The following is a 27581-nucleotide window of genomic DNA, read 5'->3' on the forward strand; positions in this document are numbered from 1 at the left end:
CTTCTTAAATTGGAAGAAATATGTTTAGAAAAGAAACCTGATCCACTAGAACATATAATGGAGATAGATTAACTTAAATTACGTTACTTGAAATAAAACATCCATTATATAATGGATGAAATATCCATTACATTAAGCTACTGGGTGGCAAGCATATTAAATCAAATATAGACTTCTACATACTCTGTAGTAAAGTGTAACATATTAAACAGATCTTTATTTTAAAACATCTTTCTAGCACAGGACTGATCCTGTATGAACTGCCTCACATGAGCTGGTTGGGAGTTATGAGGAACCCTGTCTTTTTTGGTACTGTATCCTGAGCTTTTCCAGTTGCTCCACGCACTGTGTCTGGGCCAGCTTCAGTGTTCGGTTCTCCTCTGTCAGTTCTGCATACTCCTTAGCCAGCTGAGCAGCATCCATGCTTTCTTTTTCCACTTGTTCCAGTCTGGCAATCAGCTCCTTCCTGATGATTATGAAAAAGAACCGCAAATATTAAAAACGGCAGTAGGCAAAAATTTGTCATCATGTGTTAGGTCAAACATGGGCTGTGGGTTGTTAATTTACTTTTTATTATTTGAACTTGTGTGAAACAAGGACCTAGAAATTTAATTTTTCAGACTCCTGTTTTTTCCCTTTAAAAGACTAAGCTTCCAAAATCTTGGATAGGTTTGCTGTTCAGTGACCAAGGCTGAAAAATGTTGTGTTCATATGTCTGTATTTGGGAGTGTTCAGCAGAAGAGAAGGCTTTGGGGAGACCTTAGAGCCTCTTCCAGTGCCAAAAGGGGCTCCAACAAACTCAGAGAGGGACTTTTGACACAGGTGACAAGACAAGGGAATGGCTTTAAACTGAAAGAGAGTAGGAAATGGGATATTGGGAAGAAATTCTTCCCTCTGAGGGTGGTGAGGCCCTGGCACAGGCTGCCCAGAACCTGTGGCTGCCCCATCCCTGGAAGCGTTCAAGGTCAGGTTGGATGGGGCTTGGAGCAGCCTGGTCTAGTGGAAGGTGTCCCTGCCCATGGCAGGGGGTGGAACTGGATGAGCTTTAAGGTCCTGCCTAATCCAAACTATTCTATTGATTCTATGATTCTGTGATCTCTAACTTCAGTTGGGCACACAGTTCACAGTGGAGAATCAAGTTCCTGGAAATTACTTGCTAATACTTTGCCAGAAGGATAACAATTTCTCTTTCTCTTGGTACCAGATATCATTGAAAGAGAGCAAGGCAGTTTTGTTGGGTTGGTTAGATTTATCACTAAGTTCTGTGAAGTGTGCCTGGTTTCCTTTTCTCTACTACAAAAAATCCAGTAAGTAGTAGGCACTGAATCTGAACTACATCTATTGTTTCTATAATGTGTTTAGGCTTAGACCTTAGCCCTGTTGCTGAGCAAGAGCAATATAGCTGCAAACCTGACCCCTCCTGGTACTCTTAAGTACAGACATGAGAGGATTTAAGCTGTGACTTCTGGATGGAGTGACACAGTGCCCTGTATTTCCAGAGCTGGCCAGGAGCTGGAGTTTCCTGTATAGCATCAACAGAAATTACCTCAGCAGAAGTTAAGATAAAAGAGGTCTTAAAACACACTGAAAGCATGAGTAACTCACAGAGTATCTAACTGCTCTCCCTTAGTCACCCGCCAGGCTACCCTGGCCTCTGGGCTTCTTCTTCCCTTTAAGTCAAAAATTTACCCTTTACAGGAAGTCTCTTCTAAAAGGTTCTTTTGATCATTCTGTCTCAGAGACTAGTTAATCTTTTAACTGTTCATAGCCCTGTGACTTTATTTCTCAGTCATGTCAGAACAATGCTTGTAGATCATCAGCGGGAAGTTGTTAATGCCTTCACAGTGGACAGATTTCACTGCAGTCCTTAAAGGAGCCCACTTGTCAGGCTAGACCAGTGCTTTCAGACGGGAAATTCCGTACAGATTGGGAATTCTATTCCCACAGGTCTGAGTATTCAGGAAAAGATAACATTTCTGTGTTTGCTGATCACTTATGTTACTTGTAGCAGGAATGCCACCACTTAGAGCAGCAAAATTGTAAATCTGGCTTTTGAAAAACACTTCTGTGTGGCCTTCTTTTAGGATCATTTTAACCTTCCTCTGTCTTTACTGCAGCTTTCAGTGATAGCAGAGTTTGCCTATGGTTTAGTTGACTGTTTACAGTCACAGTTACTGCAGTTCAAGGAGACACAAGTTAAAAAAGACCCTTGGTACAGCCATTTCTACCAGCTGTGCTTGCCATAGATAAAAAATAAAATAAAATAAAATAAAATAAAATAAAATAAAATAAAATAAAATAAGAAAAAGAAAAAGAAAAAGAAAAAGAAAAAGAAAAAAGAGAGAAGAGTTAGCAGCTGTTACAGAACTTATAAATCAGCCAAAGAGGCAGCATATAGGCATCCTCCTATATGATATCTTTGTTTTATACTACTGAGATAATGCAGAGCAGCTATGCTGCAGCAAAGCCTCTTCTTTTTCCTTTCACCAGGTGACAGGTGCATTCAATCAGGCCTTTGAGAGGAAACATCAAGAGGATGATTTTGCTCAGTAGAATGCTGTTTACATTTAACACAATATAGCTGCACAAGTTTTAAACACAGCAAGCCACTAACAGGTTTATTTCGATGTGGTTTGGCCATTCTAGATCAACCATTTTTCAAAGAAGTCACAACACTCTTGCTAGACAGCTCCTACTCATGGGCCAGAGGCCATGGAGGAGTGATTTCATTAGAGAAAGAGATTCAAGGACAAGGAGGTTTTACAACTCCAGATGCCAGTTTTTGTGGGGTGGTGTTTTGGTTGCTTGGTTGGGGTTTGGGGGGTTTGGGGTTGTTTTTTTTTTTGTTTTATTTGGGGGAAGGGTTTTTTGTTTCTTTGTTTTTGGGGTTTGGTTTGGTTTTTTTCCAGTCCCTGGACTTCCTCTGAAAGACTTTTATCTCTGGAGATCAAACGAGAACTTCTGGATATTTCTTTGCAATTATTCTCTGATGCATTATTGGACTAAAGGGTTACATTAATCTCTTTCAAATTACAGACTATTAAATCAGAGGTGCCCAAACAAATGAATTCAGAACCATTCCTCCTTACTTTTCTTACACCCATGAGCTTCTTAAAAGGGAGATGCAGTGAACACACTACTAAGCAATCAGCATCTTAAAAGCAGGTAAACCTTTTCTGTGGGAACTTCCAGTATTTGAAAAGGAATGTTGCTGACTATCCTGGACTTGAGCCAGGAGAGGCACAGACAGACAAAGTGCAAATTCAGACAGCCGTAGTAATGAAGATCAGTCATGGTTTTATGATATTCTGTACAGACATGGCTTTCATGCCACTCTCCAGTAATATTCAAGCAGCACAGATAACTTCCCTCCCTCCTCCCTAGGATTTAACTTTGCTATCAAACAGAATATAAATGCATTAAAATCAAAATATAATCATTGCTGTAGTCCACACTCTTGGACCTCCCTCACAGAGAGCAGTTTCCTTGCACTGAGGTAGTAAAATTGCCCACTTCTGAGTCAGCAGAACCTACTTAGTTCCTTCCCATTAGGATCAACACCTGTTTACGGGATAGGGTGATGTTTCAGGCTAATACTGTCAGCCTGCCACAGAGCTAAAATTAGAATACCAGGGAATTGCTAAATGTTATGAATGGTGTAGTTTACGGAGCTCACAAAAGGATGAGGACAGTAACTAACATTTACATCTGATCTAATACAAGATTTGAACTTAGCTTTCAGAGGTTAAAGAACACCATACTAAGCTCTTGTACCATCCAGACTTCATTGTGGATGCTTAATAAATAGATGTAGCACTGTCTAATCTGTGGGGTTTTGTTAATGGTTACCCCAGGTTTAAATATTAACAGTATTGATAAGGTATTTCCTAAACTAGTGCTGAGGTAGTCAAAGTTTTGAGACAATCTGTGAGCTGCACTTGAAGTGTTCTTTTTTGGGGAGGGGTTTGGGAGGCAACCAGTGATTTGTATTATAAACCAATAAACCACAAGCAGGAGAAAAACACTACTTGGTCATAGGGAAATCATTTCTCTTAATGACTAAATGACTCTTAATGACTAAATTTCTCTTAATGGCCTTAATGACTAAACACGCAGAGAACAGAGCTGCTTAACACTCAAATTCACAAGGAATAAATACAAAGAAAAGTGACAGACTAAGCAGATAAATCTGTCTGGAGATAAGTGTATTTAGAAATGGACTGGACACAAGGAAAACATTTTCCAAAAGACAAAGAATCAGATTTGCCTTTCCCCCATTGTGAACAAGGTATTCGGGATCGTGCATCTGTGTCAGTACAGTATCTTCTCCAACAACTGGTGTGTACTGGTGGCCACAAGGTCATTTTCTCTTCCAGTTGGCATGGCTTTCCCATCAGGAGAATTACCCTGTAAGGTAACCGCTGTCTGAGGAGACTGTACTTGCATGTTCGGTCTACTAATTAATTTTAAAACAACAGCATTAAAGACATTAAAGTCTGCTTTAATGTAAAGGAAAATGTGCCTCAGATGCCAACACATAAAGGGTCATAAAACGACAGAATAGTTTGAGTTGGAAAGGATCTTCCAAAGGCAAGGACACTTCCTCTAGAAGAGGAAGTCTCCCTTCGTATTAGAAAGGTTGTAATTTAATTTCTAGTATTTGGCAAGTAACATATATTTTGCATATACGTGAGATGATGAAAAAACAGGTCTAGAATGGGGAAATTGTTGAGCTAAAATGTTGCCTTTAAGGTTTACATCAAACTTTTTCTGAAGTACCTGGAAGTCTGAAAACTAGTTGTCGTCACAATGTTGGGGAAGACAAGACAAGTGTACTTGGAGAAAGCCTCTGGACTAAAAAGAAACAGTCCTAAGGTCATGAGAGCAAGCTAAAACACATGAAAAGCTCCCACAAAAAGCAGGTATCTCCACTGCATGTCATTTGCCAAGAGGGCCACTGGGATCCTGGATTTTATCATCAATAGTGTGTCCAGCAGGAGCAGGGCAGTGACTGCTCCCCTGTACTGGGCACTGCTGAGCCACACCTCGAGTGCTGAGCCACACCTCGAGTCCTGAGCCCAGCTCTGGCCTCTCACTGCCAGAGAGACATTGGGGGGCTGGAGCCTGTCCAGAGAAGGGAACAGAGCTGGGGAAGGGTCTGGAGCACCACAGCAGCTGAAGGAGCTGGGGGGGCTCAGCCTAGAGAAAAGGAGGCTCGTTTTCACTCTCCACAACTCCCTGACAGGAGGATAAAGCCAGGTTGGGGTTGGACTCTGCTCCCCGGGAACACAAGACAGGGTGAGAAGAAACGGCCTAAAGTTGTGCCAGGGGAGGTTCAGATTAGATATCAGGAAAAACTTTTTTATTGAATGGCTTGTCAAGCACTGGGATGGGCTGCCCAGGGAAGTGGTTGAGTCACCATCCCTGGAGGTGTTAAAAAAACACATAGAGATGGCACTCGAGGACACAGTTTAATGGTGAAGAGGGAGGTGGTGCTGGGTTGGTGGCTGGGCTTGATAATCCTAAAGGTCTTTTCCAATCTTAACAACTCTACGATTCTATGTCTACTCTAATGGGTAAAAGAAGGAAATCATATCCATGGCCAAGAAAACAAGTGATCCTAAACCAGGTGGTGATCAAATGATATTTTCTGTAGAGTTATATTAAAATTGTCTGGGGGAGGAAAAAGAGATAACCATGCAGCGCTAAGAATATAAAATACAACTAGCAACCATGGCAACTCTAATATTTAACTACATAATCTCGGGTCATTATCTAGTAATAGCAATATAACAAGTGCTCAAAATAACCAGCCATCTCATCCCTTTCACCCAAAGTTAGATACCCAAAACCATCTGTTATGGAAATACGTGTGTGTTTCTGGAACATAAATTAAATTACATTCTGTGCCCTAAATGTGGTGTGTTCTGGCTTCCACACCCTTTTCTTTATTTTCAATCATGTCTCCCATTCCAGAGTGGTTTTTTTCCCTTGTACTACGTATTGCTGGCATAAATGCGAAGAGTTTGAGTGAAGACAGCAAACAAAGCTATGATTAAATTAGAAAAGAAATCTACCCAGTGTTCTTTCAAATTCTTGCTTCCTTTTTTGTTCTTGAGTAATTTCTTTTCCCATCCTTATTTGCTTTGTTCTTTGATTTTCCCTTTTTTGAAACTGCAACCTCTTTTTCGAAACTGCAACCTCTTTTTCTCTCTCACATTTTCCTGTGAAATACTTGTCATCTTCTCTCACACTGCCAGCCTAGTACATTATCTTGCCATCTATATTGCACAAAAGAGAAAAAGTAAGTGAGCTTTGTTCTGGCCTTGATGAAAAGCAATCCCTGTCATTTTGCTTCTTTGACTTTTTACTTTGGCCATACTTGATGCTCACATTACATGTCAAGCTAAGCAGAAGTAAAAGCCTTTGAAAAGTTGTAAAAGATCCAATGTTTTTCGCTATTGTTAAAACAGTGTTTTACAACATTCTATTTCTTATAAAATAATATAAAAATATACCTGCCTATGTTATTTTATGTGTGAAAGGTTACACTGAACTTTGGAGGTTGGAACAAAAATTGTTTAAAGTATTCCTTTTTTTTTTTTTTTTCCTAAAAAGCCATGATACCCGTACAGATATTTATGTCAGGTTAACATTATTTCTTCGTCCTAGGCAACAAATAAAAAAATATTTGCTCAGTCCATTTCCTGCTTTTTTTTTCCCATCATCAAAGCCATCAGCATTCTGTGTGTACTATCAGCAGGCATCACAGGTACAGAAACTGCCAGGTGAGACTTGTAATTGGAATGACACAGGTGAATTGATCTATGGAGAGAAGTTGGGAGCACTGGCAAGGGTACCATGCAACAGCACTTGTGATTGCCTTTGGTAAAAATCTACACTGAAAAACACTATAAAAGCTGTTTGTTCCCATTACAAGGGATGCAACATGACCATTGTCCACTCTACCAAAATGGTATTTAATAGAAATAGACAATAGATAGCAGATGTAGTAGACAATTGGGAATCTTTTTCTCCATACATTCAAACTCAAATGTAGAAGACACCCACAGCATGAGCAAATTTTAGAAAACTGCAAACTCTGTGTTTTCAAATTGAATGTAATTGGTTTTGTGGTTAAAGCTTGTGCATCTTATCAGACTTTTTAGATAAGTCAAAGCAATTTTTCCTTTTTAAAAGTGGTATACTCAATATTTCCATTGATGGGGCAGCCAGGGCTGTCTGGGCAACCACTTCCAGTGCCCCAACATCCTCAAAGGGAAGAATTTCTTAATATCCAATCCAAACCTACTCTCTATCAGTTTTAAACCATTCTGCCTTGTCCTATCTCTACATGCCCATGTACACAGTCTCTCTCCATCTTTCTTGCAGGCTCTTTTCAGGTAGCAAAAGTCCACAATTATAAGGTGCATATGTGAGTATATACATATATAAGTGTATATACACATGTGTAAATATACATATATATATATCTATATACACACATATATCTACACCCACAATGCAAAACATGCATGTCACCCCAGCCATTATAATCCACTCTTCATTCAGTGTATGCTAGCCCCTATAACTACTTTTAACTCTCTTACTTTAAGTGCTGAGTGCTGAGAATATTTTTAGACATAAATCAGTGAACACGAGAGCAAAACTCCCTTTTACTTCTCACTTACTCCTTTGCCTCCATACTTATACTCCTTTTTTTATCTAGTTTTAGATAAAAATCAAGGCTGTCATGTTCAGGCTTGTTTGCTTATGTGTGTGTAAAGTTACATGTGTCCCAATAACTTTCTAATCCACCTTTCAATTTCAACAAAACTTCACGTGGTAATTAGTTTCTGGAGGATTTAATAAAACCAGACTGCTACAGAAAGGAAAGATACACAATGAGGGAAGGCAGTCTCATGAAACCTGCTACAAAATGGATAATCTATCTGGGGGAAAGAGTCATAAACAGTCCACACCTGGAGAAAAAATACCTTCAGTTGGCACTTGCAGCTTGTTGAACCTCAAAATCAGGCAACCACAGTGCATCACCTTGTAGGAAATTAAACATCCCAGGGCTGTAGGATCACTTTTTCAGATTAAGACACATGGGAGGTGTGAAAGGTGCTGCCCTGATATTTGTCATGCTTAGGCATTTCACAGCTCTACAGCATGTGAACACAAGGCTGCAAATACGTAATTAGAAAGTACATATGAGTCTCAGTAATAGAATTCCATTTGTTGCCTTATACAGCCACTCATAACATATGTTTCCTGGGGCATGGAATTCCCAGAACAGGTTCAGCAAAGATAGCAGTGGTGGAAGCTTCCTGACATTGTTCCACTGTTGACATCCATTGGTGGAATGAAGGAAAATGCCAGCCTGAAGCCCTTTAATTCATGCAGGATAATCACCACTGGGAGGCTGACCTATGGGTTCAGAGGTTGATTAGGATAGTTGTGAGCTCAGGTAAACAATTTTGTGCATGTACCTGCCATTCTCAAAGAGCAAACCATTTCTAATTTAGCTAGTACCACAGACTTATACATTTAAAAATTGCATCCAAACAGCAATTTTTTTATTCCAGAAAGTGCAAAAATATACATGAATGTCTCATTTTCATGGGCTCCAAGCATTTTTTATAAATAGGCATAACTGATTCAGAGTTGTGCCAATAATAATAATAATAATAATAATAATAGCAATGGATTTATATTAGTAGACTAAAACCCAGATGATTGAAGGCTACCGTTGGTGTTTATACAACTAAAGTCAAGCACTCTAAACAATCATTTAGTATTTTATATTGCACTTGTCTTTTCAGAGTAGACAAAGACACATGGTTTCCACTGAATTGATTGCTAAATACATATGTAGCAGCTTATATCAGAGAACCAAATTTGAAAAATCATTGCGAATTTTAAAAAATTACTTATCTTCTAATCTTTTTTAAAATACCAATTACTTCTGCTTGGCCAACTTCAATTAATGGTGAATCAAATGCAAACACTGCAAATATGAATCAAATGCAAAATGCATTTTCCCATGACATTGCAATCTTCTTTTTTAGCTTTTGTTCCAGTCTGTCAGCACCTGAGTGTCACACAGATCCTTCAGTGGAAGGGGATTTGAAGTTGCTTCAAGTAGCTTTGACACTTTAGGCAAAAAGTAGCCATATTGTGCCTATAGCAATCAACCCAGATAAAGACATCTCACTTTCTTACCCTGCATAGTTTGGATTCTTTGGCTGTCTTGTAAGACTACAGGATCTCAACATTTCCCTCCCATCATTGCTTCTGCAGCTGAAGATTCCCAGAGATGCAAACTTGGCTGAACTACAAGGTCTGCTGGCCAGAGATTTCACTACTCACTTTCCTTCCTCTCTCTGAATTTCTTTTTCAGTTTTCTCATGGAAAGGGACTGACAGACACAGAGTGCACTTCACCATTTAATAGTCAGGCAAAAGATGACAGGGCTATGAGTACAGGCCATAGACATGAAAAAACTCTCCGGCTTACTTACTTTCTGTATGAACACCTGAAATGCCAATGTATATTGAACCACAAAAACAAAGCACCTCACAGAAACATGTTTACTAATATTGTCATGTATTCTAAGCCTAAATGAGGCTTGGAATGAGGATTGAGGATCTATTTTGTTCTTCATTAAAGCGTGCAATGTTTGTTGAAAAAACTAAATTTGAAAAGGAACCTGCACCAGCTGAAGTGGATTGTTATTTGACCTGGAGGCTGTCAGTGAAGATTTTAAGGGACGTCCACAAAGCTGAGCACCCAAAACTATGACAGCCCTTAGTGGCCTCAGTTGATCCTATAGATCAATGGCCAACTTGTGCTCTAGTGCAACCATCAGGAAGAAGTATGGAATCATAGGATCACAGAATGGCTTGGGTTAGAAGGGTCCCCAAAGATAATCCTGTTCCAATCCTGTATCACAGGTAGGAAACATCTTCTACTAGGCCAGGTTGTTCCAAGCCAGACTGGCCTCGGACACTTCCAGGGATGGCACAGCCACAGCTTTTCTGGGCAACCTGTGGCAGGGCCTCACCATCCTCAGAGGGAAGAATTTCTTCCCAATATCCCATCTAACCCTGCCCTCTTTCAGTTTGAAGCCATTCCCCTTGTCCTGTCACTTCGGGTCCTTATAAATAGTCTCTCTCCATCTTTCTTGTAGGCTTCCTCCAGATACTAGAAGGCCACAATTATAATATATGTTTAAATAAGTATATACTTAAGTATATATATATATATAAGTGTATATGTATATAAGGTCAGAAAATACAATGTAGAACCTTCATTTTTCAAACAGGGTTTTACAAAGTGAATGTAGGTCAGTAAATCCTTTGGGAAAGTTACTCACTTTCTTTCTTCCAGCAGAGCAATTTCTTTCTTGACTTCATGGTACTCTTCTGCTATTTTGCAGTGCTGTTTATACACCTGCATAGATTCCTTAGAGTCATGACAAGGAGGCAGAGGCTTTAAGAAAAAAAAGAAGAAAAAAACAAACTACTGTTTTTTGAATGAAATATTAGTTAAAACTCCACATATTTTGAAAGATAGAATATTTATCTAAATTCCTGGGAGAATACCTAAAGAATTTTTTTTTTCCTTTACTGGCCAACTATTCCTAGTGATGACCTTTCATGAAAGGAAAAAACCGCAAATTGTTCCCTGCATAAGAATATCTGTAATACTTCAAACATACATGTAAAACTTCAAACATTATGAGAATTTTCAGAACTCCCCTTGTCAGCTTTGCAAAATATCCCTGAAGATTTTTCAAAGAAGGATTTCTCCCGTATCTTCCTCTTTTTCAGTTAGAGTGATATGCAAATGCTAAAGCTGATGCATTGGTCAGATCTATCACATGCATCTTTACACTACCAGAGATTGACACCATTGCAACAAGATCAACTTTTTTTTTCAATGCACACTGAATGTAATAAATATGGCAAATAAAAAGGAGCTGTCCTAGGACTCCTGATGTGAATTTCATCAAAATTCTTGAAAATACATTTTGGTTAAATGTAGGTGCTCCTTAAAAAAGAATGCGTCTTAATTCAGGCTTCAGGCTTGTCTGTCAAATTTTGGTTATAATACTTTTCAGAAAGCATTTTAAAGTTATTAACCATGAATTTATCAACTGTAAATGAACTCCAAACAGCATGCTGGAGCCATCTGTTTGAAGTAAAAGGAAACACTCAAAATACTTCCTTTACTGCCCAGTTAAACAACACCAATTGCATTTCACAATATTAGTAGATTATGTTGCATTTCTTGCTGTCCTACCATGACTCTTCTGTGCAGTATAATATTCCCTTGATGACATTATTAGGAAAAGAAAAGCACAAGTAGTCAGGCTTTTCCTATTCCTTGTAATCTTTTGTTTTATCTAAACTGGAAATTTAGATTAAGAACATTTTTGCTCAGGAGACAGGATAAGCTGGCTTCAGACATAACCCAAAGCACAGATGTAAGTAAGGTACAGAGCTTGCAAGTACTTGTAGTTGGTTTGTAATTCCTCACTGAAGTTTTAACACAGACACTCATATTCCATGTTCTAAATGTAAAACTGCTACAGTAGAATTGTTTCACAGCATGTTGTTTCGTCCTCCCTGATCTTGGAGATTTTGGGAACCCAGGAAAAGGGCAGCCCAACACTTGATGAATCTAATCCCTAGAAAAGGGCTTTTAATTGCATTTCAATGTAGATGAGCAATAGCACCATTCATATAGCCACCCAAATAATAAGCATAAATTTAGCAAGACTGAATATAGAAGTCTCAATGCTCTAATCCAAGAATGCATGGATGAGCCAAAGCAGCATCTCTGCTATCTACCAGAGATCAGCCACCAACAAGTGCGTCACAATAAAACAATTTCAAACAGTACCAAGGGGAAAGTCCCCAAACAGTGAGACTTCAAAAGAAAAACACAACAAAACAAAGCAAAAAACACCTTGGATTTGCTTCCAATTTAGTTTCTGCTAATCTAGCTGGTTTAAAGCAGTTCAAAAATTAAAACAGTGTTCAGTTTCTATATTACAGCTTCCCACGCAAAAGATATATATAGAGAGCTAAAAATTATCTAGTCATGCTGAAACTTAGTATCTAAGTCTCACTTAGAACCAGTTGCTGACTTTTAAACCCCTTCCTATTATTGTTTCCTCTTCAGTGACATTTTTCTTACACTGATATTTAAGCACTAAAATTAAACTTAAAACAAATTATACAATCCATTTACTAATTTCTGTTCATAAAATTCTTTTCAATTTGTCTGATGGTAGTAAGCACCATATCAAGAAGCTTTTAAATTATTAGTTTACTTTTCTTTAAAACATAAATGTGATTATGTTTTCAAATGAGTAGATAGAATATCATTGGATCATATCATAAAGTGTTTTGGGTTGGAAAAGATGTTCAAGAGCATCTAGTTGTAGCCCCTTTGCCATGGGCAGGGACACCTTCCACTAGACCAAGTTGCTCCAAGCCCCATCCAACCTGACCTTGGACACTTCCAGGGATGGGGCAGCCAGAACTGGAGAATTTGGTTTGCTCCTCTGTAATTTGGAAACTTCTAAGAAAAGCTCCAAAGGCAGTATCTACAGCATCCATGAGTAATTTCTGGCCAGCAGGATCTGAAACAGGCTTATTCAGCAAACACCTTCTACTGCAATAACATGGGAAAAGGAGAGATACAAATCTCCATTCTACCTGGAAGTACTTTTTTTAAATGTCTGTGGCCAGGCAGTGGGAAGTACTACAGATACTGCAGTACAGAATGCCCAGTGGCATTCCATGAAGTCTGTATAACATTCTTATGTTAAGAGATTGCTAGATTGCTAATTTACTGAGGTGACTAATTTCAGAAGGCCTTAATAAAGTTCAATTGTCAGTGTGATTTTTTTCACTCAGAAGCAAAAAGCCACACTTTAACTTCCTCTTAGAACAGCCTGAGCTTGCTACTTCATGAAGTAACTCACCTGTCCATCAATTAATATAAATAAAAGCATACCTGCTAGACAAGCAAAAAACATCTCTGTCAATGTAAGTTACATTTAATGGCAACAGTTGCTACTTTTAATCATCCTTATTTCAGGCTTCATTGTCATCCACCCCCATTGGCCTGTGCTGGCAAAATATGCACATGCAGCATCTCTGATTTTGTTCACAAAGCTAGTACAAAAGCTACAGCTATAAATTATACTGGTTATCTTTCTTATTATGCCTGATTTTCAACAAGGTCTGATTTTTCCTTGTATTTGTTGAGTAACTCACTGTAACATTGACAAATGTTCTACAGAATTCAGCAGGTAGACACTAAGAGATCCTTTTATAGACCATCTTGTAACTGCACATATATATGTAGATTTTTGCAAGACATATGCACTGTTTATTTAGACTTTTGTTCAGAATCCAGATATGAAAGATGTTGGAAGATGACATGCAAAAGCAGTTCATGAAGAAATAGAAAATCACAGAACAGTTTGGGTTGGAAGGGACCTGCTTCCCTTGTAGGAGAGGTGTTCCATTCCTCTAATCATCTGGGTGCCCTCCTCTCTGTCTGCTTTTTAAGGCAGGTTGAAGGAAGTCTTCTAGATAAAATCATTGATGGAGTGACACAGAACAAAAATTTTCAGCTTTTTTTGTTTGTTTTTTTTTTTTTTTTTTTTCCATTCACATGACAAGTTCTTTTGCCTTGCCATTTGAAAAGCATCATTCCATATCCATAAAGTTGTCAGTGCCACTTAGCTGTTCAAAAACTTTAAAACAGTTGGTTTTTTAAATTCACCGTAATTTATTTACATTTATGTGTTTGTTTAACTGTGAAAAAAAAATAAATTCTCCTGAAAAAGTTGAGATTTCAAGAAAAAATTGTATCAGGCAGTTTTTCCAGCTCACATGAACTTGTCTAGAAGTCTTCAGCACTGATCTAATTAAAGAGTGGGGTCTTGCTTTTTGTAAATTTGGTAACTTTCAGCAGAAGTCTTCTAGAGGACTGGAAAATCCAATGCCATTATTTTGAATGTGGCCTTTGAATGTTCATTAAATGGCCCTGTGCACTCTCCTATGATGGAAAAAACCAAATTGTGCCAAGCAAAAATAGCACATTGCAGCTACTTTTTGTTGTACAACTGGAACTATTCCACTAGTTTCAGATACCCATCTTAGGATACATTTAGTCTAGTTTAGCTTTACTATGAAAGTAAACAGTTCTTCCTCAAAACTATTCAGGCCAACTGGATGAGAGCAATTCTGAGTTTTGCTCTCCTTCCTGAGAGATTTGCTGTTCTTTTCTAACCTTAATATGTTGCTCTGACACTTGGTGAACATGCATACATGTTAACATACATGCATAAAATGGTCTTACATAATCTAAGACCAAAGTCATCACAGCAGCATTACAGGAGACATATCAAGTTCATGGGCAATCAAACCTAATTATAGAGCAACACAGTGCTCTAGAAATTCTCATGGAAGTCAATACATAGTAAAATAAATTTCAGCATCCTCTTTAAAAACACAGTATGCTTTTAAACTTTCTTTAAATTAAATTTATCTGTCTAACATGGCATTCAAAGTTCCAGAGAAAACAAGGTTTCTGCTAAATGCTTATATCACACATAACACACTGCTCCTTTCCTAACATTTTCATTACTTGTTTTATATGAGCATTCTTCACTAAAGCAAGAAAAACTATCCTTTGACTTGAAGAACTGATGTTATAAATGGTTGGAGTTTTTTCTCTGTTGCAGCAATTTTATAGTCATCTAACTACACAGATTTGTAATACAAAATATTACGTAAATGTCTCTCAAGCTCACAATTTCATGAGAGGAGATCACAGAACCATTGAACTGTTTTGTGTTGGAAAGGACTTTATCACCTTTCCAAACCCCTGCCAGGATCACCTTGTTCCAACCACCTTCCACTAGACCAGGTTGCTCAGAGCCCCATCTGGTTTTGAAAGATAAAGAATTATAGAACACCCTGTGTATCCATATGCGACTTGTGTTCTTCCCTCTTCAGGACCAAGCTCTCAGCAGGAATAAAGACTTAGATGGAGAACAGAGACATGAACTGAGCAAGTCACAGGAAGAGTTGGAACGGGACAGCAACACACAGGGTGTAGCAATGCAGGCAGATAACACTGGATACCCTCCTCTCCATTCAGTGACCTGGACAACAAGGCCTTGGATGCTGATGGATATTTCCAAACACAGCAGATGACCTGTAGTAAAGTGTCTTTCAGAGTGTCAGAGAGGTCACTATGCAGCTAATCAAGGAAGTGCTTTCCAAGGACCTGTCCAGCTGTCACACAAAGCAAAGGTTAAAGTTTCCCAGTGACAGAGGGACAGATGTCACCAGCCTGCCCCTGCTACACTGCCCACCACATGGCACACACACGGGACAGTGGGGAAAACACCAAAGCCCAAATAAGCAGGTATTGCTTGTCAGTGGGAAGAGAATTATTTCCAATACTGCAGACAAAAGGAATTGAAAGCAAGAAGTTTATAAATATGAGTTTTATTTCACTGATAACTTAGCAGGAAGTTATTTCAGTGTTGGGGGGGTTAATAATAAAGCTGTAAATATAGCTTAAACTGATCTGTTCTCACATAAAGGCTTTTCATGTCTGGTTGACCACATATCAATTTTGATTTAGAGTAGCTGAGTTATTTTCTTACAAATTGCTTCTTGGAATGTGTAGAAAAATGTAACACTCAAAAAAGTAATCTGAAAATAAAACATGTTAGTCTGAAGCTAGCTAGTACATCAGAACACACAGACTGATTATTTTTATTCTTCAGAAAGAAGGTGCAATTAGGACTGTCTTTTAGTGAGAGTCCTTATAGAGAATTAGCTTTTTTGCTAAGTCTCCTAGAAAGACAATCCCTCCAGGCAATCCCACCTCCACCTCAGTAGAGTTGGGTGCTTGGACAGCAGAGTTTGTTACCCTGCCAAGGGGAGGCTGCACTGAACTTTGCCCTGCCATCTGATATTGCTGCCCAGGGAACAGGTATGGAAGGATTGTGGGAGGAAAACTGGGACCACTAGGTAATTCTGCTCAAATAGCCAAGTTCCCTGCCAAGGCCTAACATAGGAGGACAAGGGCTTGGAGCCTAAAACAGAGGTGCAAATTGCTTGGTACTCCGGCTGTGGTCTGCTGCCTGCATGCATAGAATTCTAAGACTCTGATTTTCCAAGTGACTCGCTGAACTTACATACATAGCTTTCAAGCTGCCTTCAAAATCCAGCTTAAAGATCAGCTAATTTAGGCTTTTTGTTTGTTTGTTTTTAAAACAGGTTTCAAAATTTTACTTTGTATGCTTGAAATCTGCAAAGTTATTACTTTTTTTAAGGTGTCTATTACTATGTAGTCGCATAACTCGCATTTATAATTAGCTTCTTTAAATAAAATTCAAATAGTTTTGACTGTATTTATGGCACACTGATGAAAATCTTGTGGCTCTAGGAGATGATATTTTTATTATGAACATATGTATCAGCATTCTTACAAATTCAAGCATTTCAGGCTGCTATTGCCACAGTTGATCATTTACACGACACTTCATGTGTGTGCTCTCTATTAACACACTTTGGGACAGAAAAAGGCATGGATGGAATGACAAGGGACACTACCATTCACTACTTCTGCAGGTCCTGGTGAAGCCCATTTTACTTGTTTCCATAATACAGGACCTACCTCTTTCAAAGCTGGAATGAATTACAAGCACATCCCATACAGTTCTGACAAACCCCAGCTGGATTGTAGCAATCCAAAAGAACATAATTAAAAAGAAATATAACAAGGTAAGTGATGACTTTGTAACAGTTATTGCTTGCTTGAAATTTTAAAGCAGATTAAAAATATTGTAATTACATTAAATAGTTATCACACACAGCTGTGATCCAGAGTGACAAAAGCCAGGAAATTCAAATTTTTATTGCTAAATTTGAATGCAATGTTACCTCTGCCTCAGCTCAGAACCCTGTTTTGACTTCACTGCCCTTGGATGAACATAAAGGCATCGAAATATAAATAAGCACATAAGCCTGAAAAGTTAAAGGATGAAGTGCTGCCACAAATTTTATACTTCTAAGTGGTTGAGTCAGACAGGTAGTTTCCATAAGTTATCCTCTCATCTACCCTGATATTACTTGATATTATGAAGGATAATAAAAAGAACATTACATGAATCAAAGCCTTTGATTGTGTCTTTGAATTTGTTATCATATTGAGATCATGAAAATAAAGGAAGGTTTTCTTGAAATGAATGTCAAGTATTTAACAGACCAATTGGGTACAGTTAATGGTATTGTGCTAGTGTGTACTTAAATTTTTTTTTCTGAAGGGCTATTATCCATCCAGCAAGCACACTTGAATGCTCCCAATGGAGCATTTTCAGCCTATGATGAAATTCCATATTTAGAGTATATTATAGGTTCCAGAAATGTAAAAGTCATAAAAGTCCTAATAAAAAAATCATCACTTGTCCTGCAGAGTACTTATATGTAATGCTAGTAATTTTGTTCTTATGAATCAACAGCAGCAATAATAATCATACTTCGTTCTTTTAGAGCAATCCTCACCCACTGATCTTAATGCTCTTTAATAAAAAAGGTAAAAATTATTAACTTAATTTCAGAGATGAACAGAGGGATGAAGCAACCCTAGGATTAGGCAATGTGTCACTGAGAAAGTTGGAAACAAAATGCAGGTTCTTTACTTTCAATTCAGTGCTTCAGCCATGAAACATGATTGCTTTTCTCAAATTGAATTCCTCTAAGGAAAAAAGACACCAAGCATGTTTGCTGCACTGGAAGGTTTAGTGGAATAAAGAGGTTAGCATACAACCTGGTTCCTTTAGTCCCAAATCTTAAGCTGTTAATTAATTCCTATTTATGCCTAAAAACCTGCCCATATCCTCAGGATGAGAGGTATAGAGCAGGAAGAGTCTCTGTCATCTCCATTCCTTTCTTAGTCATCCTTTTGATGGGAGCAGCAAAACAGAAGTGTCAGGCCTTGAAGTCAGCAGCCCTCCCGTGTTGTCTCACAAGTTGATGGGTACAGGAAAAATTACAATCTTGGAAAATGAATGGTCTACTAATGCCTTTCTCAATTTACAGTCAGGAAACAACTGCCTTCATAGTGAAATATCAGAGGAAGTCTAAATGCTCCTGGGAAAACAGATGATCTGAAGCAGTCTACAAAAGCCAGCAAACACTCCAGAACCACCACAGAGGAATGGGAAATAATCCCTGGATACAGAACTGGCTTTGTGCCTGGTGAACCTTGGAGTTGCCATCAACTGCTCACTGTCCAGTATATTGGGAGCCCATCATCCTGTGCTGACAAATCAGACTGGTCACTAAAGGATTCTCTTGGAATGCTTATGAAAAAAACTGATGATATCAGTCATAGCACAGCTTACAGGCATTAGAATGTATAATGCCTGTCTCATTCCTTCTCCCATCAATTGAACAAGAATTCTCTTCATTGCAGTGCAGCAGCACTGCAGGAATTGGATATAAAACCTTAAAAGCAGGCAAGATTGTTAAAATAGTAATTCCCTGCAGTTGGACTAATTTTTTTTCTGTATATCTTGAAAAGACAATGTTTTCTTCTACAGATATATATGATCCTATTGAATGTTAATAGGCTAGAAAAGCACCACTAAAAACTTCCACAATAGTGTAACAACCAGAGGCTTTTTATAACAATAAATACAGTGAATGTGAAGTAGAACTGTCATAAGAGAAAAAAAGTTTACCTGCAGTTGCTGCTCTAGTTCTGGAAATGCCAAAGAGAAGTTTTCAGGGGAAGCATCATCTAAAAGGTGAACATGATGTTAAAAGTCATTGTCTGCCAAAGAGAGCATTTCAAGTAATCTGTTTGATGAAGTTCTATATTGCATATATGGACAGTAATATTGGGATCCTGAAAACACCTCCACATCTTGTCTTCTACACTTGAGATGCCTCAGTAGAATCCTTGAAAATACTAGTGGGTTGATAATAAGAAAATTTACATCCTGGAAATACAGAAAGTCTATTTTGTATTGCAGTGATCAATGAACAAAGCAGTTAGTCCAGTAGAACATGTGATAATTTAACAAAACAAATAAATCTAAACTGTTTTTATTCCTGAGCTCTTTCCAATGCACTGCAAACTAAAGGACTGTCTTAAAAGGATTTTAACCTGTCAATTACAATCCTTATTAGCTAGAGTTAGCCCAATCACAACAACAAATCAAGCTGTGTTTTTATTTATTTGTTTGGGATGGGTTTCATTTATTTTTAGTACAGGCTTCCAGCAAAGGTGGGACAGATTGTGCCAGTTATGTCAGGGTTGTGATGTGGACACCTGCCCACTAGTAGCTGGACTGAGATCAGAAATATGAATCACACTTGGTAGTGCCAGTGCAATATTTCTTTCTCAGTGACTTTCACACTCTCAGTTTTGCATTGGATTATGATGACTGTTTATTCATCTTACTACAGGTTATGGGAGGTGAGGAGAGTGTTACTATTAGCTTACAGTCAGTTATTTGTAAGGGGTCAAAATTAAATAAGGAAGGCTCTTACAGGAGAAAATCACTAACACCATTCAGATCCTGCAATCTGCTGTGTACTTGTAGACTTGAACACAGCAACAAAACCCCAACAAGATCAAGAGGACCTCATATCAAAGCAGGATTCTAAAAGTGTGCAGACTAGGATATAAATTATTTGTCAAATATTTGATATCTCTTTCTACCGGCCTCTGTAGTTACACAGCAAAGGAGGTTGGGGGGAAAAAGCAAAATAAGTCACCTTATCCTATGAAAAATAAACATACTGGCTAACCCATGGTCAGAGGCTTACTCAATAACACTGCTAGAGCAGGGCAGCCTCTGGGAAGAGATGCTCAGAAAAGGGGAAAAAAATAGTGATACAAAAGCAAAAGCTCTTGAACTTCCTCAGAAAACAAAGTGAAGTTCCTGTATTTTTGTGGAGTAGTTGTCTCGCTAGCATTATCAAAAAGTCATACCCATGTCAAGTGAGTGTCCCCCTTCTTCCTTCACAGCATATGTCAAGCATGTCCATTCTGGGAAACACTTAAATTTCTTTAATTGTATAGAATTGTATCATGCTAATATGCAAGTGTTTATCTTTCATTTGCTATTGCCTTCTTCTGCAATATATAAATAGACTAATATTCTAAAAGAAGAAGGATGAATCATATGGCAAGGCTAAAAGGAAGGACAGAATAAGACTCAGTCTGACCAGGGCTACAGCTGCTCTACAAGTATTTGGCTGAATAGCTGTTAAATATTCTGACAGAGATATTGGACCAGAGTCATGGATGGCAGTTAAACTGCTATTTGTTTTGGCAATTCCAGCAGTACAATCTTTGGTACAGTAGCTTTATGGTGGGGTCTTGAACACCGTCAAAATTCAGAAAAATATGGCAAAAGCAACACTCCAAATGATTAAAAAAATTTTGAGTAATTATATTTTCACAGCATCAGCTATTAATAAGAAAATAAAATTAACGCAGTATCAGAATATTGGAAAATAAATTGGATCATACTCTGAAAAGAACCAGTCAAAAATTTGGAAATACTTTATAAAGGATGGAATAAAGAGAGAAATTAATGCAGAGGAAATCCTTTCAACAAACAGATGTTCCTGCTTATTTTTTGAACTCAAGTGACTGAGTCAATGGTACTAAAAATAGAATGCACTGGTATCCGAACCATTATGACATACCATAGTACATTTTATAATGGGCTTGCCCTAGCATCTATTGAACAGCTGCTAGGGTAGGGGTTTTTTTTAGTTATACTAGTTTAAGACTTGTTTAAATCATCATCTGATGTGCAGAACATCATCAAGAAATGCTACAGACTTCAGTGTTTTGAAATTATCCTGAGTTCCAAATTCTCTTAGGCTCTTTTGAGAATTTCAGCTGCAGTATTTCATTTACAGAAATTAACAGAAATTCTCACTGCTAACTGCAATCTTGTTTTTTTTACAAAAAGAACAACAAAAGGCTTTCCCCACAGCTTTCAGTGAAGTAAGTTATTCTCCCAGATCAGTCTTTATTTCACTGTTGTCAAAGTAACAGCCACAAAAACAATAAAAAATCACTTAGTAATAATGAAAACTTAAATTCCACACAAGGGGAAAGCAAATAAAACCACTCATTCACCTCCCAAGACTTTTTTGAGGATGTTTTCAGAAAGTCAAGAGGAGAGATATAAACACTTGCATTTTTTTTCTGAAGAATTGCTATTGCTCTTACATGCAGAATGCCAGTCTAAATCGCATTGACTTCTAGCCTTAAAAATCTATTAACTCCGAAAATCAGATACAAGCAATGTCTGAAATGCCAATGAAATTATTCTGAAGATCAAAACATTCTCAAATCTATCTCCTAATCTGTGCTTGTTTTCTACTCTACCTCTCCTTAAACAAAACTCTGAAATACCTCTTTTTTCCCCTTTTCTCAATGAATTATAATTTTTTAATGAATATCTAGATAATTATAAGGAATCACTCATTTAATCAAAGACCACTTTTATAATAGAGTTACTGGCTTTTCTGTACCACAAATCCCTGAAAATATCTAGGGTGATTCTTCACCATCTACAAACAGCATCTCATCCCTATAGTCACTGTAAAGAAACACATAAAGAAAAAATATTTATAATTCAAGATAGATTTTGAAAACCTATTTCGTTTAAAACAAAAATATATGTAAAAATCAGAGACAGCAACGCACTGCACCTGAAAATGAGTCAAGATGTTGGTCAAAAGGAAATAAGAAAGGAGGAAAAATGTACATGTGCATATTATGGCCAGCAATTTCAACAGCACTATCCTGTGATGTGAAAGAATCAGATCAGGGATTTCATTACAGCCACCTAAGTTAAAATATCTGTAACATGATTTCTAAATGAGTGGCATTTCCTGATTTCCCATAGATCCCAAATCTAATTTTGAACTTCTATATTTAAAAATGCCCTAAAGACCTGTACCCTGAATAAAACCCATGTGTTTTAAACCAAAGACTCAGTTCAAGTGCAGGAAATAGTGTGATTTTCATGTTTGTTTCATCAGGTTCACATGCTCACTTGGCTTGCTGCTGAAAACTGTCATTTGTAACAAAGAGCATCTGAACTCTATCAACACTGACTGTCTTTGTACAGAAAGCTCACTATTAGCCCTGAGGCAGCTGATAAATGCTGAAGTGGCACATTTTGAGAATGAAGCTCGATTTCTGGAAAGCTTCACTTATTTAATCTCCTGGAGATTCCAATATCCCAGAGCTCTATCCTGTAGTCAAATGAGAGAAACCCTTCACATTACTGTCTGACTGACATAATGTCTGTCACAATGAAGTGCAATACCCAAAACTTTTCCTATATGGCTGTTCCATTTAACTTCACTGTGAGCTAAAGGCAGCAAATCCTTTAAAAACAACATCTGATTCACTTGCAGTATAATCTTGAAAATTAGTTTCTCTATGCTCTTCACTTAGACAGAAATAAAATATAAAAATTTAAATGTGTTGAAAGCACATTAAGGTTGCTAAATCAAGCACTTGAAACTTAGGAAATGCCAATCACAGCTCTGCTTCCTTGAGTAACTGAGTTATGATCCAGTATTTAATTATACAGTCAGGTCCTATTTTTTTTCTCCTACATGTGTGGGCCAACGTATTCAGATCTCTTCCTTCTAAATTAAAGAATTAAATTGGTAACATAAGTAGGTTGCTATCCTGTAAGTGGATCAGCCCTTACACAGGAAAAGTGCTCAAACTGAACAGCCAGCACCACACCTCGCGTCAACAACAGCGGCAAACTGCTTGTCAGGGTCCAGCCTTGGCCCTGGGAGGGCTGTGAGATCCAGCCACTCTGGGCCTGGATACTGACAGACAAGCATGGGCTCATCAGAGTCATCCTGGAAGGCTGTGTGGCTAAGTGACTGCGACTTGGCACTGCTCTGTGGAGCTCCAGGGCTTCTATTCACGGCCCTGCCTGACACGACCTCGCACAACCTCGCAGTTACCTCACTCGTAAAATAGTGGGGAACGGCCACTGCCCCACCCAGGAATAGGATGTGAAGGCTTGCTCAATAATAAGAGTTGTGGACCTCCCAAAAATAGAAACAGTCCATAACGGAAGAGGTAAGAGCAAAATCCTTTGACTTCATATACCTTCATATACTCAAGCCTAAACATCCTCAGATGAATGTCCCTTTGAGGGCATCTTATCTGATTTCCCATCTAATTCCCCAAGAACCAAGCCCTGTAGGTTGGCTGTAGTTTAGGAAATTAGCTCTGAAAATTTTAGCCGTATATTTTAGTAATCCTTATTGTCAATCAATGTGCTGGAAAACCTCTGTGGCCATTACAACCAATATGAGTGTAGGGTAGGAGTTTGAAGGTTGCTTTTGAAGAAGCAACCACTGTAAAACAGTCTTGCAGGATAAACTAGAAAAGCAAAAAATTCCTTGTAGTCACTAGGATTATGAGCTTAAAGAGGAGTAAAATAAGTAATTTTGCTACACTTGCAAAAATATGACACTGTTCCACTGTCAGGTTCATTAGAAAATGTATGTTTTGCCTTTGTTTTCAGTGATTTTTCTGGAAAGTGCTGTCAGAGGTAGACTAATTTCAAATTAAAGAACTCACTAACAATTTCAGACCCAGTCATTTATCACAACATAACATGAGCAGGACTTTTCAGTTAGATTCAAGCTTTTATTCTAGGAGGCAAATTGAAGAGATATGCACCTATAAATCTTCCCTTTGAACTATTACACAAAACAAACACAGCTGTCAAAATTCTATGAAGTTCATGTATTTGTAAGACTGATAAAAATTAGAACATATTGTATTTATTTGAATGGTTAAATTCAAATGGCAACCATTTGAATAGTAAATGAAATTGACGCTGACAAACCACCATGAATTTTCAACTTTGGAACAATTATTTGAATCTTGGAACAACACATTCAGTTCAAGCTGCATTCGTTTGCAGGTGATGTAAGGTAGGTTGAAATAGTATGTTTCCAATTCATTACTTTAAAATGGTACCTTAAGTCAAACTGTTGCAACACAGTGTGCAGACACACCTTGGGAAATGTGTGTTAGTGAACTTAAGTGAAAGAGCCAAACATAGACATTTACGCATACAGGAATAAGAGATACACAATAAAACTGTCTTCTTATAGCCCACCTGCTGATGGGCTGTTCATGAGACTTTTAAGGAACTGGTTATTCTACTTTCACATTAAAAATACCTCACAAAGATGGCCAGAATTTCAGTCATTAGGTGTTGACTGACAAATAATGTAACGCGCATTATTTCTTGAACACTCAGGATAAGCCAGCTCTGGCTTATCCTTGTAGGTCAGTTAACACAAAGTAATTTCTTCTCATGAGCTGAGAGTAGTCTTTCCTTTCACTGCTCCTCACACCCACTGCTTGATTACAATCCTAGCCAGTGAGATAATCGCCACCCAGAAGAAACATTCCATTTCCTCTTTTTATATCCAGTTATGCTGTCAGTTCCTCCTAGCAAGCAGTTGCACAGCCCCCGGAAGGAGAATGCAGCCTTTCTTGGTGAAATGTGTCACTGTGCCTTTCAAGTGAGGTAGAATTTAAGGAAAAGCTTAAGTCAGAGAGATTTCCTCGCCACTCAGCCCTTGCCAAGAACTTATTGTATCCTAGCAGTGCATGAGCTTCACTTGATGCTTTACTATCACACATCAGGTAACTCCTCTTTGAACTGAAAACAAATATCCTCATCAAGGAGAAGAAAAAGGTGAAAAAACATAAAAGAATAAGGGAAAATTATGCTATGGAATACCTAAAGGTTTATCTGTTAAATGTTTTTGTATCTCATCTTAAAAAAAAAAGTGTTAAACACTTGTTTGTACTCTCTTGAATCAACTATGGTTTGCTGGAAATTTTCACACCTATTAGAAGCTTATTTCTTTTGCCTTCTTGAAATAAATCTAACATAAAACCCCTTGAAATTCTTATGACATAGTAAAATATTAATGTTAGTCTAGACCTTTGGGTAGCCCCCAAAGGGATGTGATACAGAGGGAAACATGGCACTAACTCTACTGGTTGCTGGGGTTTTTTATCAGTACTCATGAAGATTCTGGATTGCATGTTGCAGGAACATTTGTATGTATACAATAACAGATTCAAAACTTTAATAATTTTAACATTTGGAACAATTTAACAATATGTAGGAGAAAAAGATTACCTTTCTCTAGTTGAGTTTATTTTTGTAAACATTAGGAGAGAGGCTGGAATTATTAGCAGGATAAAAAAAGTAAAAAATAAAATATGATGCAATGTTAAGGAAGTTAGACTTCCTGCCTTTCATGTCCCCTTCTTCCAAGCTATTCACAACCTTGTCATTTCCTACTGCCGTCTCTTGTCACAAACCACTCTGCTCTCTTTGATTTTCCCATGGTCTCAGCTTTCCCTGACTTGTTTTCAGTGTCTTACATCAGCATTCTTTTTTCATAATTTGTAAGAGCACTCCCCTTTCTTTTACATCTCTCTTCAAGACCTATTTATATAGCTCTATATATGGTATATAGGTATATTTCTTGCATAATTCCTGCAAGAAGTTTACCATGTGACTGTGTCTTGAAAGGAGTGAATGATTCCTTACTGTTTTCTGTAATAAAAATGTAATTACCAAGTTATTTTAATTTATGAAAAAGGGCACATAGATTATCATGTGTTTCTTTATATTCCTTGTCCCAATCTTTCTTTGTCAATCATTGTTAGGTTCAATAATATATAAGATGTTTGGTTTTTAATTCCCTTGTTTAGGGGATGACATTGTAATTCAGTATTGTAGGTGAAAATCGATAGAACACAACAACTAGCTAGGAAAGATAATGCACATTCTAAAATATTTTTAAAATAGAAAATTGCATCCAAGTTGAGATTCTGTCCAGGCAAACCTCAGACAGTGACCTCACACATTATCCTACAATGCAAAGAGTCCCATAAAGCACTCAACAGCATAGGTTTCAGTTGTCCTTATATCTCATGCCATAAACACATCTCAGTCCCGACTACAGGCACTTACCTTTAGCAAAAGCAACAGCCAACTTTTTTGGATGCTTTTCAGCTTCCCCTTTGATTTATTTCATTTTGACTTTCCCTGTTTGGCAACAGCTCTCTGGTCCTCAATAATATTGAAGGTGCTAACCAATAATATTTATCTACTCCAAAGGGTCCATGTGTATACAGGGTATGTTCGGGGAAATTAATACTCCCTCAGCATGAGCTGACGGGATAAACATCAATGAAATTGCTGTAGCTGTCTCAGAGAACATGCCATGTGAGGCACCTGTTTCCTGAAACCTTTCACCAAGCTGGGCATGTGTGGCACTTTCCAACCTTCCTCCTGGAAACCATCTCTTCCTGCTCTAGGCTCATGCAAGATTGTCCTTTTACTTTTCTAGTTTTACAGTTTCACAAAGTCAGACATACTGCACATGCAGGTAAATTTGACGGTTAAGTTACAGTCCCAATTGCATTACACAAACCACTGAAAGGAAGCAAAGATTGAAACTGTTCATCTAGTGGGTTTAGTCTAATGAAATTGTTAATGGAAACATGAAAAGTTATCAGACAGGAAAACTGATCACATGCTACCACTCAGGAAAAAAATCCATCCATTACACTGGACTATGTTTGATATTGTAAACATTAAACACTGTAAAATTTAAGAGCAGTTGTGGTTTAAATTTAAAGGCATTGTGTTTTACTCCATAAATTAAACTGTACCTGGGGAATCATTAAGGCTGAAGGCAATTCGTACTGGCTTATCAGCAGGTACCCTGGCGGTGGTGATCATGTGGGCACTTGAGTCAATGTTTTTACTTGTTTGTTCCAGCTGCAATAATACAAAAAAAATATATTTATTACAGAGCATGTGACATCACTCAACAAATGAGTTTTAATGCTTTTCATGCATTCACAACTGCCTTTCCCATTCTAGCTAAGCAATGTTTAGAATCAAAGTCAAGGGAGCGCCATTTCACTTTTCCATTTAAAAAGAATTCAAGTGAAATTCAGTGCAGAGACTGCTTTTATTTTTGCTATTTATAAATTAGAAAGAACGATGGCAAAGGAAGCTGCCTCTCTTCTCACCTGCTTGCTCCCCGCCATTGCCCCTTCAGCAAGCCTTGACTCGTGGCAATGCTGCCTGGTTCTGAAGGTGAAGAAGGAAGAAGGGGTGGGGAGCTGAGAGTAACATGACCCCAAGCCTGCCCTGTGATTGGAACTGTGCACACCACTCCACATGGTGTCAACAAGGAGGCACTCATCCTCCTACCTTCCACCCAAACTCCCCCAGTCCAACTGTGCCTGCAAGTCACACACTTCAGGATGAAAAATTCATGGGGTCTCCAAACCTTGGTGATGATTCTTCAGTGGAAGCCTGTGCAGGTGTAGGGGTCTGTGTGCATGAATTTGGCTTCTGGGTTGAGACCTTACTCAGTCCTCCGTCTTTCTTCTGAGACCAT

At 38.0% G+C, this 27581-nt stretch overlaps 1 protein-coding gene across 3 annotated transcripts; it reads right to left on the reverse strand.

The window, feature by feature from the left end:
- On the reverse strand, positions 1 to 27581 carry MAP3K7CL (MAP3K7 C-terminal like). Of its 3 annotated transcripts, none has more exons than XM_083854975.1 (5): positions 27471 to 27581; positions 26842 to 26950; positions 18797 to 18855; positions 10382 to 10497; positions 1 to 466 (listed from the first exon to the last, which is right to left on the reverse strand). In XM_083854975.1, exons 2-5 carry the CDS (start codon positions 26909 to 26911, stop codon positions 286 to 288), a joined length of 426 nt encoding a protein of 141 aa, XP_083711101.1. In that variant the 5' UTR covers positions 26912 to 26950; positions 27471 to 27581; the 3' UTR covers positions 1 to 285. The 3 variants fall into 3 exon arrangements, with proteins under 3 accessions (XP_083711101.1, XP_083711100.1, XP_083711102.1); XM_083854974.1 differs by lacking the exon at positions 27471 to 27581 and adding an exon at positions 27208 to 27257; XM_083854976.1 differs by lacking the exons at positions 18797 to 18855; positions 26842 to 26950; positions 27471 to 27581 and adding an exon at positions 10727 to 10796.

Source organism: Zosterops lateralis, assembly GCF_965231275.1.
Source record: "Zosterops lateralis genome assembly, chromosome: 2".
Taxonomy (NCBI): Eukaryota; Metazoa; Chordata; class Aves; order Passeriformes; family Zosteropidae; genus Zosterops; species Zosterops lateralis.